Here is a 16,430-nt window from a genome sequence, read left to right on the forward strand (position 1 = left end):
TCTAAGAAGCAGCAGAGGAGATATTCGCTGAAGCTCTGAAAAGAAAGGATAGCAAACATGACCTCCTCATTGCAGGCACAAACTCGAAAAGTTTTACGGATCCCCGAACAACACACATTTGCATCAAAACCAGGATAAAAGGCATTCACAGATGTTAAAACCAGAAGAAAAATGTGTTACAATTCATTCTGACCTTAACAAAACAGGCTAAAATTTTTACCATAAGATTCCCTTAATAAAATATTATGAAAAATATTTCCACAACTTTCCTCTGAGCTAGAGTGAATCTTTCAGAAAAATGCTCAAATATCAGGAGAGAGAGAAAAAGTCGCTTCTTCCTTGTAAATGCCAAAAGGGACTGTTGGGATGATTCAATATTAACAGTCACGTACTACAGCTATTCCTCCCATTCACATAAAAACAAAATTTCAAACCAGTCTATAAAATTTGATTAAGATGTTACTTTGTCTTTTTGCAGTACAATGCAAGGCTTATCCACATGCACAATAAAGGTATGGTTCTAAAATTTACTGAAACAATGTAAAAAGTTGTATAGACTTTCAGTATGCAAAACATTGATTTTAGCTTAAAACAAGTCAATTTTACTGAGTTTTACAATGAGTGGGCATTAGGTCCCTCAAGGCTGAATGAGTATCTAAATGGTGTTTGAACTAGCTGAACTAATCCGATTTTAAACTGGATTTCAGATAAATCACAGCAATGATGTTGTACGTGACAAAGCCAGGAGAAGACATTTTCTTGGGGGAGAGATGGATGAGAAAGCAAAAACAAAGGACACGAATTACAAGGAAGTAAAATAAGGAAAGATAAAGCAAAATACACTAAGCTACATGGAATAAGAGGGATGTGAGAAGTGGAACAACGATGCTAAAAGGCAACACTAGAAAAGATTTGCTACAATCTACTAAGAAATATAGGATGAACTAAATAAAGAATGTTTATGAAAATTACATTTCCTAGTGTATTAAAACGTTTATAACTAAAAATGGCACAAAGTGAAACAATGAACACTATTTCTCTCAAGTGAAGCGAGGACATTGTGGCAATGGCATGAATATTTTCTGTTTCAGTGTGTTGTTGACAAATAGACTTTGGCTTTTGAAGAGATACCTTTACAAATTATGAACCTTTTCAAATATTGGAATTCACCTAGTTATTTAGCATAATATAACATAGGAAGTTACCAGGAAGTTGGGGAAAAAAAAACCCCAAAAGTAAAAATAAAAGTATGCATGAAAAATCTGAAGTTCAAAGACACTTTCTCCAAAAACTGCCTTTATGAACACTCAAAACTTGATTTGTAAGAGAAACATAGTTACAACATTATTCTTTCCATGAAATATATTTCTAGTATTGTTGTAAGAATCTTATTCTAGATACAATAGCGAAAAGACTGATATCAGATTCAAACACTTTCTTTCCCTGGAAAATAAGTCCCAAGTTATTTAAGAGTATGAAAAAAATATATGACTTCAGAAAACAAAAAGTACACAAAAACATTGCAGAAAAGTTATAAACCTGAACTTAAAATTAATGCATTGCTCATGTGACACAGCTACTGGAGTCATGCCAATCAGACAAGAGTCATTAAAACCTTCACACATTACTAAAAACATTCTATATAAGTAACCACATACAACACAGACTACAAAAAAGTACTTCAGAAACAGTTTAGAAAGCATACATGCGCTATACGTAGCTCTAAGGTCTCTAAAAATTACTGATTTTCTGCACATAGAATTGTGTGAAGTCAAAAACTATCCTTCTGAGACTAGAGCTGAATTCCATCAGAAAGTTTTCAGCATTCTTTATCACAAACATAAAGGTTTCATCTGAAATCTTTAGACTAAACTGACAACAAAGATGTCATAATTTTATGTCTACCTCTAGATATCTACTACTAGAAATGGAAATTTTGCCTGTTCTAAACCTCAAAAAAGGGAAAGGGGAAATGCTCATGTTTCCAGAATAAAGAGAAAATATTTAACATGGAGGCTAATATTTTACAAATAAGTAATACATATTCTGAATTATTAAGTCTTTAAGTGTTAATACAAACAGGTTAGTAGATAGAGAACAGACGTAGCACAAGAAATTTATTATACAGAGAACACCTCTGTACACGTGCACTTAAACACAGTTATACATTCACAAAGATGATTCCTATGTCATTTCTTATCAGATCAACTATGTAAGAAAGCATTTTAATCACGAATTCATGATATTCTGAATTATTTCCTGTCCATATTACTTATTCAAAAATGCCAGCCGATTGTTCACCAGTTCCTTGCTGCATACAATGGACCCTAGGACAATGATGTCTGAAATCTCCTAAAGACAGAACCTTTTTGTAAGCTCCACAGCCTCAAGTGTGGAGGTTCCCCACCACAGTTATATTTATAGTGTAAGAGAGGCAGATGGGACTTTGTAACTGCGTTCTTATTGCATCATGTCAAAACATACCTTGGAAAACCACATTTCAGTTCCAATTGAAAATATAAAAGAATCTTAGGGCTTGTATACATAGTATTTCCCACCACTCCAGCTACACTGATTTAATTACAATAGTATCAGTCCCTTGTACAGACACACTTAAACCAGCTTAAATCACACATACAGCAGTTATGTTTCACTGGATAAATTTCCAGGTTAAGCTGTACTTCAGCTACATTAGTTTAAGACCTCTTAAGTATTCCCACATCAGGTACTTGCACTGGAGTAAATAACTCATTTGAAGTACGTCGTAGCAAGATTTCCCATAATGACAAGCCTGTAGATGACTTTAATTTTGTTCCCCAAAATCACCATATAAGCAAGCATATAAACTAACTAGCAAATGCCTGCATTTAATTTTTAACCACAGAAGTAGCAAACCTAAAAGAACAAGAGTGTAAAAGATATAATGGAATTAATATTAAAAAAAAAAAAATCTTACCTTTATTAGATTTGGATGACTTGTTCTTGTTAGGTTTAAAACAAGAGCCCCTTGATTTATCTTCTCTATCCTTAATAAATTTCTGCACATCATCCAAAGAAAGCTTTTGAAGGACAACTACAGGCTTAGCTCCTTTATTTAGATCTTCAACTAGCCCAATCTTCTCTACTTTGTCCTTCTGTTCACCTCTAAATTCAGTTTTCCTTGGCTCCTGAGTAACACTGCCATCTTTATCACGCTTGATTTTTGGAATGACAAAATGTTTCAATGCGCCAGATCTTGCCCCCAACAAATAACTGGGAAACTCTGCTTTATTGTCACCATGTGTTTTATTACTATCTACTTTACTCTTATTACCATCTGTCCTTCGTTCATCCTTGCTGTTGGGTGATTTAAAAGCAGGTTTATCAGGTCTTGATTTACTAGAATCTCCTTTACCTTCCTGTTTAATACGAGGGCTGTCAGGTCTTGATTTCTGATCCCCGGAAGAAAACCTTTCCCTTGATTCACCAGACTCATGCCTGTATTTCCTGTCAAATTTCTCAGGTTTTGAACCTTCAGATTTAATACCATGCTTAGAATCATGTTCATTTTTGTTTGAGGATCTCAAATATTCAGGCCTTCTAATCTTGGATGGATCTCCTCTGTATCTCTCTGGCTCCCCCCTGTCCTCAGATCTTTGTTTAAGGCTATCATGGTCACGCCTCAGTGTATCAGAAACTGAACGCCCATCAGGCCTTTGTTTTGTTGGATCAGATCTACTTTCAGGTTTTATCCTTGAAGGATCAGATTTCACATCTAGTTTATGCCTAGATATTTCAATTCTCTTATCTGACAACGGTTTACTGGAGTCCCTCCTATTATCATGTCTATATTTTGGTGTTTCGGGCCTGCCTTCACTCTTCTGTTTTGGTGTTTCGGGCCTGCCTTCACTCTTCTGTTTTGGTGTTTCAGGCCTCTGCCTTATTTCCTGTTTGCCATTATTTTGTTTCCCCTCATTTTGTTTCATCTCCATTTGCCTGCTCTCGTTTTGTTTTGATTCTGTCTGTCTGTTCTCATTTTGTTTCACTTCCATTTGCCTGCTTTCATGCTTGCTTTCATGTTTAGCTTCTAACTGTTTGTTCTCGATGTGTTTACTTTCCAACCGTCTGCTCTCATTTTGCTGAAATTCCATTTGTCTGTTTTCATTTTGTTGGCTATCCGTCTTTTGACCCTCGAAGTCTGACTTTTTCCTAAAAATCTCAGGATGGTTTTCAGGTTTAAATTTAAGAACTCCAACTGCATCTTCTTGGGGAACACACACAAACCCGTCGTTATACTGCTTAATTTCTTCAGGTTTTTTGATAGTGTCCAAATCCTGAGTTACTGTTGCCTGAGAGTCCGCTCTTCCTGCTTGCTGCAGATCAATACTAACCATCAACGCTGGCCTTGCCCCATTTCCTGCAGAACCTGTCTCCTGAGAAGCTGCTCTATTTCCTCCAGTAGCACCTCCAGCCTCCTGTGGTTTGTTTTCTTGTTTTCGCTTCTTCAGAGGCTTATCTGCAAGTTAAAAGAGAAAAATCAAACATTATATATACAGATTGGTAAATGTCCAAGCAAGAATGTCCATTCCCCTCCACTCCCACCAATTAGTCCTCCTCAGCATATATGTGCACACACAACAAAATCCATTGAATTTAAAAGCAAGAACGGAACTTCTCTAGCTAATACTTTTTAATGTATTCAGACTGTCATTCAACATAGGTCTACCACATGTGTCAATCATTAAAAAACCCCACCCTCAAAACATATGAAATCAAAGTCCCTGTGTAATTCCCAAGAGAACCATTTAATAAAGCAGCTGCAGTACATGAAGACCAAAAAAAAAAAACAAAACCCAAAACAAAACATTTAAAAAAACCTCAAACTAATCAGTTATGCTGGAAGCAAAAATCTGCAAAGACAAAGTTAAGGTGCACCTCCACAACTACTTTTTGAGGAATACTGCTATAAAACATTCTCTTCTGCAGATTCAGCCTGCTTCATTATACATGAACTAAGCAAGGATCTGCAATGATTAAGAGAGAAGTTCTCCCTACTTGGTTCAATGCATCAGTTGGACTTCACACATATTTTCGTCAGGGAACACACAAAAAAATAAACAAAAATTATTAAAATAACTCCAACACTCCATGCTTCTCTTTGAAGTAAAGCAGTATACCAAGAGTTGGAGTCTATACCATAATACGTATATATTAGGTGGGGAAGGGGCACTACACACTTAAAAGCTTGAGTATTTTCCCTTTGCAGCCATAATGCTTTTCATGGATGAAATAAAAAGTTCAGTGATAATTTTATGTTGTGTCAAGAGCTTGACTCTGCAATAAACCTTTCAGTTTATATTAAAAAATTGTTAAGAGTAGAATACAGAAAAATAAAGTGAGCCAACCACACACCCTACAATTTGGTAGAATTCATAGAAATGAGAAGCACATCGAAGTATCCAAAAGAGTATGTTCTATTCATTTAAACTACAACTTATTTATATTACCAACATGGTACTCTAAAATAAAATTAATTTCTGACATGACAACCAAAAGCCCTACCTGTACTAAATCTTATATTCTCATTTCTCAATTATCATTGTGCAATTTTGTCAAAAAAACCAATGACTTTCTCTGTAATCAGGGAATATGACTTCAAGTTTAGGGAATGACTAACTATAGGTTGGAAATTCTGCTGTAGATCTATTGTCAAAACACCTAGACCACAAATGCAATATAATGAAAATAACATTTCATGCCTAGGTTTGTGGTGCCTTATCACCAGATGCAATGAGCCAGCTCTCTTTGGGAGCAGGAGAATGAATGTTAAGGAGGATGCAATCAAGGAACAGGGAAATAAAATCCAAGGAAAAAAAAAAAACACCACCCTCTCAAATTGTAAACCAGAATTATAACATATGAATTCTAATTTCTTCTATATTTGTAGAAGATTCTTATTAGAAGAATCAAAACTGTGACAGATCATCTCCAAAACTAGTACTAGAACACAATAACAAGCAGTAACATGGTCAATTCCAGTGATGACAAGAAGCTTTTTTCCCCATCATTTTCATTCTCAAATACACTTAGACATCTCTATCTTCCTAAAATTCCAAAAGTATGTACAACATTTAATGGCTGGAAGATGTAAAGACAGACACAATAAACTCCATGCAGAAACTGGTCAATTGTAAATAAGGAACCTTTCAAATTCAAGAAAAACCTGTAGGAATGCCTGCCAACTTTATGATAGGTGTGTGAAACAAAATAAGTTTTCTGAATCAGAGGTGCAGCTTTTTAGCATGGAGATTTTTGCTTTTTCTTTACTACAGCAACTGTTGGATTTATGAGAACTTATATAGATTAATTTCCCTATACTACTGATAAAAAAAATATATATTCTTTCAAAACCTTCATGCAGTGGCAAAAAACTCCCTTTTTCTCCCTGTGACTAAGAGAGCTTTGACCTCACTGAGCCTCATGGCAGGTCTTAGGAATGGTCATGAAGCAGAAGCTTCCAGACTAACAGGTTTCAAATTTGATTTAAAAAACCAAACAAACAACAAAAAAAACACAAGGAAAAAAAAAGTTAATACACATGCATCCACGCACACCTTTGCCCTATTTCTCAATTAAAATTCTTGAAACATAAATTGAAAAACTTGTGTTCTTAGGAAAACATCAGTCAGCTTTTTCATTTTAACCCAGAAGTGTCAGCCACACTAAAAAAAGTCCTGCAAAGCTCTGATGGTGGATCTAACAGTAGCCTTTAAGACATTACTGTTATCAGTTATCTGCTCCATTACTTTAACTGAGGTTATCACCTGTAGCAGAAGGGAATACACATTCACATTTCCACAAGTGCATTTCATTGTCCAATGCATCACCTTAAGGCACTAATGAAGATGTTTTCAACTAACCTACCACGTTGAAAAAGCCAGTTAAGAGCCAAGCAAATGTTTCCCTCTGCTATCTCTACTATAGGAGCAAGGCAGATGGCCAGGAGCTGTAACGCATTAAACAGCTGTAGCTGGATCAACCAAAACTCACCTTTCAGAGCCCTCATGCTGAAGGCTCCAAGATTAAACAACCAAAACAATTCAAGTAGGACCAATTTTCTCGCTTGAACTTCTGTAACTGACCGGGCTCAAAATGCTGCTGCTCTTCATCCAAAACGTCACATTGAAAGTTGAGAACATGTAAGTAGATGATCACATCACAACTTGGCATACATATTCCCTCTAATTACAGAGCTCTTCTGATGCACCTTCTTCATTTCTCTTGATAACTCAATATTGATGTTTTACTAAGTTATTATAACCACAACCTGTTGACATCTTATCTGAGAAGAAAGGGACACCTTCAACGTTTTCTCTTCCTAAATGGCAAGGTGATTGCAGACAGAGTTACAGATTACTCACAGATTTCTTCATATTTGCAGTGCATCTTGATGGCGATCCTCGGAACTAGACTTGATCATTAATGTTTTACCTCTATGAGATTTCTCAATCTAGGACACAAAAGCTGGCCCAAGTACATGAAAATAGCAGGTTGCACTAGGGCATAAAAGGTAGGATGAGTGCATAGTACCACTATCTTCATCGAACATAATGGAAAGACTCCACTGAATGAGCACAAAAACTTTTTAAGTTGCCATGACAGCCGCAGAAATCTGTAAGTTCAAATACACCATTGGTCTTCAAGGGCTTTACAAAATCTTGAACTCACTTTGAACTATATGAGAATAATCAATAGAGAATCAGAGAGGTGAGGAGAGAGTAATTACCCTCTGAAAACAGATGTCTTCCTATCTTCTTTTTTACAATTAAATGTATGCAAGCTTGCATACATCTACTTCACTAAGGCATGAGTCCCAAGACCCCTTAGGGTTTTGACAAACAAATGAACTTAGGAACTTTTCAATATCCATTCAAATATACTTTGTATCCTTCAAGGCATCAGGAACCAAGCTTCATCCACTTCCTTCCATAGACTGTAGCATTTCTTCTTATTATCAGGATCTAGGACTTTGCCAAAATATCAGACTTATGTTTGTCTTTCAAATCCTGCAGACCTAGATTAAAAGCTTGCCAGAGTTCTGAACTCACAAGGCTCTCAAGGCTTACAAGCTCTTGAGATCAATAAAGTGTGATCAGGATCTACAGTTTTCATAATAAAAGTAAAACGTAGTAAGATACAGAACAGCTTTCTGAATATATTAGAGACCAGGTATCCAAGTTTGTTGTTTTCAGATTCTTTTCTTTCTAGAAACATTATTCACTCCTCCCCCACCCCTGCCAGGAATGTAGATACATCCAAAATATATCTACAGTTTGTTCAGTTCCTTGAACAAATATATGACAGCTGAGAGCACAGTCTGATCCCAGTTATTCTCTTATGTATACATCCTTTTGGCTTGGCAAATCCACATGGATGTTGTCTTTACATTGCAACATGCTCACCAAAAGGCAGTACCTTGGCACTCAAAGCAAGATTGTAAGCTACCTTGTTCTAAAACATGGTAGAGATGTTCTGTCAAATTAAATGGGTCACTGTGGTGCAAGAAACAAAACATTATAGGAACCACAAGTTTGACATGGAAAAAAAGATTAGCTGGATTTCCAAGTGGTTATCTCTCACCTGTCCCCTCTTATGAACAGTATTCCTGGACGGAGGTTGTGGCCTTCAGCTTTGGAAATATCTGTGTGTCAAAACGACCAGTACTTTCAGATTTAGAAATTAATTAATTCCTGTGGAAGCTTTGATTAAAAAAAAAAACACTGGACTGGCATAACCACAGATACCTTCAAATACATTTCTGCTGAACTTGCGAGTCAATTCGAAGAATATCTATCCTGAAAATGGATACACTTGGAAGCTGAGAAAGAGTTAGGGGCAGTTGCTGGATGGGAGGAGCTGTATTAAATATTAAAGGAGTATCTCCGTTCTTCCATTTAACCTGAAATCTTTTCAAAGCAGCGGCTAGAACACCATTAGTACGGAAGCCTCTGATGTTATGCTTTCTTGCAACCCTGATGATTGCCTTAAATTCCAGATTAAACTCTTTCAACAAATAGTAGGATGATAGCCTAAAGACTTCTAGAACTGCTTGTCCTACCAAACTGAAATGGGCCTTTTGTAAATATCTGTGAAAAGGTAACAAGTCTAAATAATAACCATGCTAATCTTTGTTTTAGCAGAATGGTAACACTCTATTAATACTGTTTGGTGGACTCTAAAATCCAGAGATTTCTGAATGATCTTGAATGATCTCGAAGACACAACAGATAAATTATCACTTCCCCATTTACACCTCATGAGGGATTCAACAGGAGATTTCATACGCAAGAGGGTTAAATGTGAACATACTTCTCTTCAGAAACACAAAGATGACTGATCCTCTAATGCTGAGTTTTGGATGAACCATTTTGATGACTCCAGTACAAACTTTCTTTTTCTAAAGCATAACAATTGAGAGTTTTATATTTTAAAGCTCTAACATTCTTCAGAGATTACTGGGACATGACTCCACTCATTTGAAATACCACTTATTTGAATTATTTAAATCACCAATGAATAAATTTAAACAAAACATACCAGTCCTAAGCAGTTATTACTTACTGTCAAACCTTCCAATTTTTAACACCAGAGACAAGTCAGACAGAGGCCAATTACAAGCTTATCTTACTTAAGCTAACAGTCGAGATCAGGAATTTTCAACAGGTGACACATAACTGTATGTCTAAATAACAAGCCTACATTTACTGACAACTGTTTTCTTAGTTACTTTTCATGGATCTCTTCAAAGTTGTTCAAGCACCCTGTCCCCCCCAAGCAACGGTGTTCTGTAGACCACAAGAATCTAAATGAATCAACCTCATCTGGGTACAAGGAAGGTTTAAAATTACTATAATGGTACTGATGGATGACCTATCAATGGAGCGAGGTACATTCTTATCTTTCTACTCCTTCATGAACAGCCAGCATTACTGACCATGAGAGTTAGCTCTCACATGATCTCCCGCAAAAGCCATATTCCAATAAACAAGGAACTAAGCAACCAAAGAGAACTCTTCCCCTCACTAGAAGAGATTCCCACAGTACTGGCTCCTCCCCTTGAAGGAGAGAGTCATCAAACACAGGTCAAAAATTTTATTCTCACTGCTTGCTCCGTTACAGAAGAAACTAAGAAAGTACAGTATAGGAGTAAAGTATAATGTGTATATATACACTGGTATATACTATACCAATATAGAAACTGGTATAGGAAGCCTCCTAGAACAGAAAGTAATTCCGAAGTCTTTGAAGTAGAGAAGAGAGGTCTTCCAGCTGCTGCAGTTCAGAGGAAGGATTTCTGGGAATCTGAACAGAAACAGCTGCTAATTTTTAGCAATCCGTTAAAAGACTTTATCAAACTTCTGGTCACTGTGCAAAAAGGAAAGCCCCTCAGAAGGATGTACAAACTCATTCAGGACAAAACATAAAAAGACTACAGGAATCTCTGACATGCCTTAGGGTGTAGCAGACTTCAGAATCTTCATTTTGGTAAAGTTTTGCTTGTTCCCTTAAACATAACAATAACATAATCAGCATAACTGGAGAATGAAATATGATTTTATGAATTTTTCTACTTAAGGATATCTGATAACTCGTTATTCCTTGTCAACTATAGTAATACAAAAGAAATATTACACTAGAAAATAAGAATTAAACTACAGAAAAGTATAATCCAGCATCTACACTTGTTTAGAGATTGGAAACTATAATTTAACCTCCCTGAATTTAATGTTGCTTTCACAAACAATACAGTTTTTATTTATGAGATAGATTTTTCTGACACAAATATTGGGGTTTATCCATGTGATTACTTTGTGAAGAATTATAGTTTTGTAAACTCAATTGTCAAAGTATCTGAGCAAAACCTGAAGTGCAATTACTTGGAAATACATAATGCAGCACGTAAGAAAAATGCAACACAGTAACAGCAGACTTAACAAAAACTACTTATTTTACGTATCACTTACATATTAACATATCCAATTAGTTTTTAATTCATTTGTATAAACAGCAAACTTCAGAAATAAGCAATGACTTTCAAATCTCCCTTCCGGATGTTGACTTTATTCTGACATCACACCTTGGACTCAAAAATACTTTCAGTAACATTTATACTGCATGATAATGAAAAAAAGTCTGTGTCTTCTTAGGTTGATGTCAGAGTGAACTTTGTGACTCTGAACTATAGAAATGCTGGGCTTAACCTCTTATAAGGTTTATTAATTATACATGCCATTTCCTTATCAAGATTTAAATCCATTGTGGAGAAGTGGCTGACCCAGACCAAAATACAGTTATTACTGGGTAAGTAATACTATAAATTCTCCCATCCATCTAATAGTTTCAATCAAGGGCACGTGCTACATGCAAGTTATATTTAATTTTCTATTCTTAGTTTACGCTACAGATTAAAAATTAAAAAAAAAAAACAAACTTCTTATGGAACTGCTAGGTTTTAGTTATTTTCTACACCTGCCTACAAGATCAGGTTTCTGCACAAAGCTATATAAAGCACAACCTGTTACACATGAGCACCAAAATAAAGTGAACGCTGTTTAAAAAAAAAATAACAAACGCTCTACGTAAAAAAAAAAGTTTTTCACTCAGTATTTAATTCTTTAATTCTTTATAAAAAATATAAAAGAAAGTATTTTTTCCTAGATAGATGGAAACATTGCAATACTTCATTGCAATTTCTCTAGATAGAAGAGGAATTTCTTCCCCTTTTCTTAAAACATATCTGAACACACACACACACACACAAAAATCTCTAATCTATAGGAACTGGAGGCTGCAAAGCTGCTTTTTCTTGGGAAAACTACATAAGGTGCCAGTTTCATCCATCATGTCACACTACGAAATGCAAACCTAATGAAAGCTTGTATACACAAAATACATGATACCTAATTTTCACGCTGTCCTACTACATAGACACACAATCATTTATATTTTACACTGTCTCATTTCATCTTCTGGTACTAATGACTGTAATCTTCTGCAAGATTACTATACAAATGACTACACCTGTAGCTCCATTTTTAAGAAAATAAAACCCCTATAACATATTTTTGGAAATGAATGCAAATATATTGGTTATAACTACACATTCTGTTGTTTCATTAATTGGCTACATAAAATTAGACGTAAACAAGCTATTCATTCTCAATAGTGTTCTATTAGTTTCTTCTTTGGGAAACTTTTGGGGGGAGATGGGTAATGGGGAGAAAGGGAGGGTAGCTGGACAAAACTTAAAAGGTAAGAGAAAAAGGTTACTTACCTATAACTGTAGTTTTGAGAGTTTTGCTCCGGCAGATTCACACTCTTGGGATGTGTGTCTCTGCTGCTATGGGCTTGGAACGAACTAAAAAAAGAAGGGCCCACAGCAGGCATCCAAATGCCTCCTAACTGATTCAATTATTGAAAATAAAGTTATTACAGCTTCACTTCTTCCTAATTCAAAGAATCCACAGTAAGATTCCAAAGAAGTGGGTAAAATGGATCCTCAGAGGTAAAATATATAGGGGGGAAAAAACAGATATACGAATAGGTTTATCTCATTAAAAAATGCTTCTAATGCTTTTAAGATTAAAAAAAAAAATTAGCCTCCCAATGAAACAGTTAGTGATTAATGATTTCATTACTCCTCTCAAACTCCACAGAACAGTGCCTTTTACAAGTACAACTCCATAATCTGTTAAGACAACTGCATTATATAAAAGTGTCTTTGAAGTAGCCTAAAATCTAACATTGAACACACAGTGCTATGCACAGAAGAGCTTGAATTAAAATTTCCCAAAGAGTCTCTGAAAAAAGATGCATTACTTTCTGTTTTTTCAAGTAATTTCCAAGGTTATCTTCCCTTTTGCCCTTCCTAGAAGACTCAGAGGTCCTTTTAACATCAGTATCTTAAATACTTCTGATTCACAGTATTTGGGGATTTTAGAAAAGCATGAAAGATCTTGAGGGATAAACCCCGAAACTGCAAGTTAATTCGGTAGCGGGTCTAAATCTCGAAGAACAAGAAGAGCTTAATGTAATGTTCAAGGAAAGGCTTAGACCGACAGTGACTGACTAGCTTTGAACTACTTGACTATGCACAAAACCAACCCATTTCTATTTGAATAGTGGCAAAGAACAAGTTAATGCAAAGAACTGAGGTTATCAAAATAAAAATTCTCCCTCAAAACCTCCCTCCTCAACCAAGGAAAAAAAGATTCCTGAGAAGAATAGAAATTCCTGGGACGCAATCCTCTAAAACTCAGCAGGATTTCCTGTACTTTCTTGAAGTAGTCAACTTCAGAATGTGAACAAAGTACAACTTCAGTTAAGTGAACAAAATACGTTCAGAATATTGTTGTGGGAAAAGATAATCCCATTCTGTATCAGGCCTTCTGAATCGCTATTTTTCCAACTCAGTTAATCTCAGTCTTACTAAGTAATAGCTGGATCTATCTATAATACTACACATCCTTTCAAAAGGGAAGATATGATCTAGTATTGATTTACAACTTGTATCTGATGAGGGTATAGAGGCCATTGCGAGGTGAGCAATGAGAACTGAAGATCTGAGGTACGTCATGCTCCATGGACTTAATTCTTTGATCTGATGTTATTAAACATAATAGATGTATTAGAATGTAACTTTTGGTGCCAAGTGCCTTAATCTCCAAAATCTCCAGCTATTCCTTTCATTAACAGATACAGACTAATTATTGCAAAATTAATCACTACAGAGAGATGTCCTTGATGGAAAAAGTAGGAAGAGGAGATGGACTCTTGTCCCTACACACAGAGGACAAGGATGAAACTAACTTTTTCAATCTCTGCACCTCTCTATCATCATGAAAAGACCATATAATCCACTTGATCCAAGACTCAAATAGACCAAAAGGACAGAATTATAAAAAGAGCTTTGAAAAGCACTCAGATATGAGGCAAAAGGTCTGTATTACAAAATCACGCCTTACACATATCTCACATACATTAGGTCAAATCTGCCAGATTTGCGTTAGTGATTTTTGCACTAAGAATTCCTTTTTCAGAAAGCAAAAAACATGACAACCAGGTTCTAGAAAGATACACTGCGTTTCAAAGACGACCTGTGTTAGTTCAAACTAACACAAACTAGTTCAAACCCTGTGTTAGTTCCACCTCTGAAACAGAGACTGCTTTCCACTTTGAGACGCTTTGGTGGAAGCTAAATATTTTAACATTAATTTGTTGGAATTAATGACTTATTACAGAAAGTACTATAATTACCAAAGGGCTCCAATCCCTATTTCCCACCTGTACCAAACATCATAAAAGGAATTCATCATTAAAAAAAAAAAAAATCTCCTAGCATTGCCCTAGGCAAGTGTAGCAGTTGTAGAAATTTTAGCAAGAATGTCCCCAAAAAAATCTCTGCCCCTCCTCTGGAATAAACAGTTCCACCACACTACTGGTTCCAAGCCTCAGAAAGAACATGTCACATGCAACAAAAGCCTTAGTGATAAAAAGAAAGAATCTGAAAACCTTTGATGAAGCACAGTAGTATAAAGATTTCATGACTAAAAGAAAAGGGAAGAAACCACTAATCTTCTATCAAAACTTTTGAGTGCAATTCTATTCAAAGTAATTTATGGAAGACAGCAATATGTGCCTACACAGAAAGTGCTGTGTGACTGTAATATGTATCCCCATGTCTCGATTACAAAAGCAGCAAAGATGCTTTCATGCAGATTTTAGCATGTGCTAGCATCTTGAGTAAGTTCTCTAGAGGGACACTTGCTACGGTTAGGCATCAGCTAGCACTATACCCTCCTGTTCTAATTAGACCAAGTACTTGCTACAGTCACACTATTTTCTTGACATAATGTGACCTGAAGTTATAGTATATGTACTAAAATGCACAAATGCCAGGCTTTTGCATAAATACAGCAAGCAGCTTTGCAAAAATGAATGACATATTTAGGAGTTATTGGATATACTTCTCACAGACATATTCCTACAGGAACAACAGAGGAAGCTTCCTCCTGCAGTCACACCAAACCAAACAGCTACAACTAGAACAATCCCAGAGTGTATCAACGTGTAGACATAGGATAAGTTTACAAGCAACAGCAAAAGCATTACCAAAAAAGTAAGAACCACATTTCTCCAAGGTAGCAGCTTTTCAGGAAATCTGTCCCAGGACTGCTTGAAGTGCTACTACTATTCATTGATGGCTGAAACCTCAGCAGCCAAAATGAAAAGAGCTGCTGTCTAGATAGGGGCAACTTACCACCATTGCCTAAATGGTGATCATTTGTCCCAATATAAGGCAGCAACTCTTGAACCTGATTCATAGCAACTGCAGGAACTCAGGAAGAACTGAGACTTGCCAGAGGATGCAGGTAGAAGGGAAGCACAAGGCTGGAATCCTGATTTGGGAAGATGGTTACTGAGCTGTGGTGAAGGGGAGAGATCACTCCTTTCCCCAAAAGAAACAAATCAGAGTCTGCCCATGGCTTTGTAATTATGGTAAACAAACTTTATAACTATTGCTCAACATTTCCTGAAAGCCAGAACAAAAGTGAAAGTCTGTTTTAGTCTTGCTCTAAGAATTTGAAGGCTGCTGTGCACTATCAAAAACTCAGTGCATTCTTCCAAATGCTTCACAGCTAAAATGTACTAGAAGTCCTACTTGAACTGTGTGGATACAAAAGTAGCTTCTGAAGTATTAGGAGACAAACCACAAGATCTCTATCAATAAATTTAAAATTGGTAGAAGAGATTTAAGCAAAGTAACAAATTCCCCATTTCATTAAATTAAAATTAAAGACAGTAGAGATCTATTTTGAGATGAGCACACATTTTTTCCATATATTCACAAACAATGTTTCCTAAAAACACTTGATTTAGTTACCAAATAAGAAATATCTAAGAAGTTAAACCTTTTAGTAATGGCAACAACCACATTTACAAACAAACACGCACATAAACTCTCTCTCCCCACTCCCATCACAGCAGCTTTAAAAACAGAAAAGAAATCTTTGAATAGGGAGAAAATTTGGGCTCTTGCTGCTGGTTAAAGACCAAAATGGTATGTAAATTCAGTTGTGTCCATGCAAGTCTGTCCAAAATTGACTATTTTCACCTATGAGATTCCAAAATCAGAATTTGCGCCGTTTTCTACTCCGCAAGGTTTTTGTTGGTTTTACTATAAAGATTTTTTTTTCTCAAAAGTTAAACACAGTCCAGAGGAAGCTTCTGAAAAATACTAATGATAACCTATCACTTATCTTCACGATTTACATGTAGGCTTTGCATCTACTTTTGAGATTTCTGAAGCCTAAGACCTTCAAACCAGTTAGCAACAGAAAAAAACAAAACAACAACAAAACAATCCAAAGAAATCAGTTAAGACAACCAGT

The 16,430-nt window shown here is 35.9% G+C and overlaps 1 protein-coding gene across 8 annotated transcripts in view; it reads right to left on the reverse strand.

The window, feature by feature from the left end:
* The window catches only part of NIPBL (NIPBL cohesin loading factor), a 157,010-nt gene that overhangs the window by 55,461 nt on the left and 85,119 nt on the right, over positions 1-16,430 (reverse strand). For 5 of the 8 annotated variants that reach the window (XM_054185780.1, XM_054185784.1, XM_054185781.1 and 2 more), the window contains one exon: positions 2,957-4,495. The exons of 2 other annotated variants lie outside the window; for them this stretch is intronic. In XM_054185780.1, the coding sequence (XP_054041755.1) occupies positions 2,957-4,495 (1,539 nt within the window). Of the gene's footprint in view, positions 1-2,956; positions 4,496-7,029; positions 7,118-16,430 lie in introns of those variants that run through there. One more of the 8 variants, XM_054185785.1, reaches the window with a different exon arrangement.

This window comes from Rissa tridactyla, chromosome Z (genome assembly GCF_028500815.1).
Source record: "Rissa tridactyla isolate bRisTri1 chromosome Z, bRisTri1.patW.cur.20221130, whole genome shotgun sequence".
Lineage (NCBI taxonomy): Eukaryota > Metazoa > Chordata > Aves > Charadriiformes > Laridae > Rissa > Rissa tridactyla.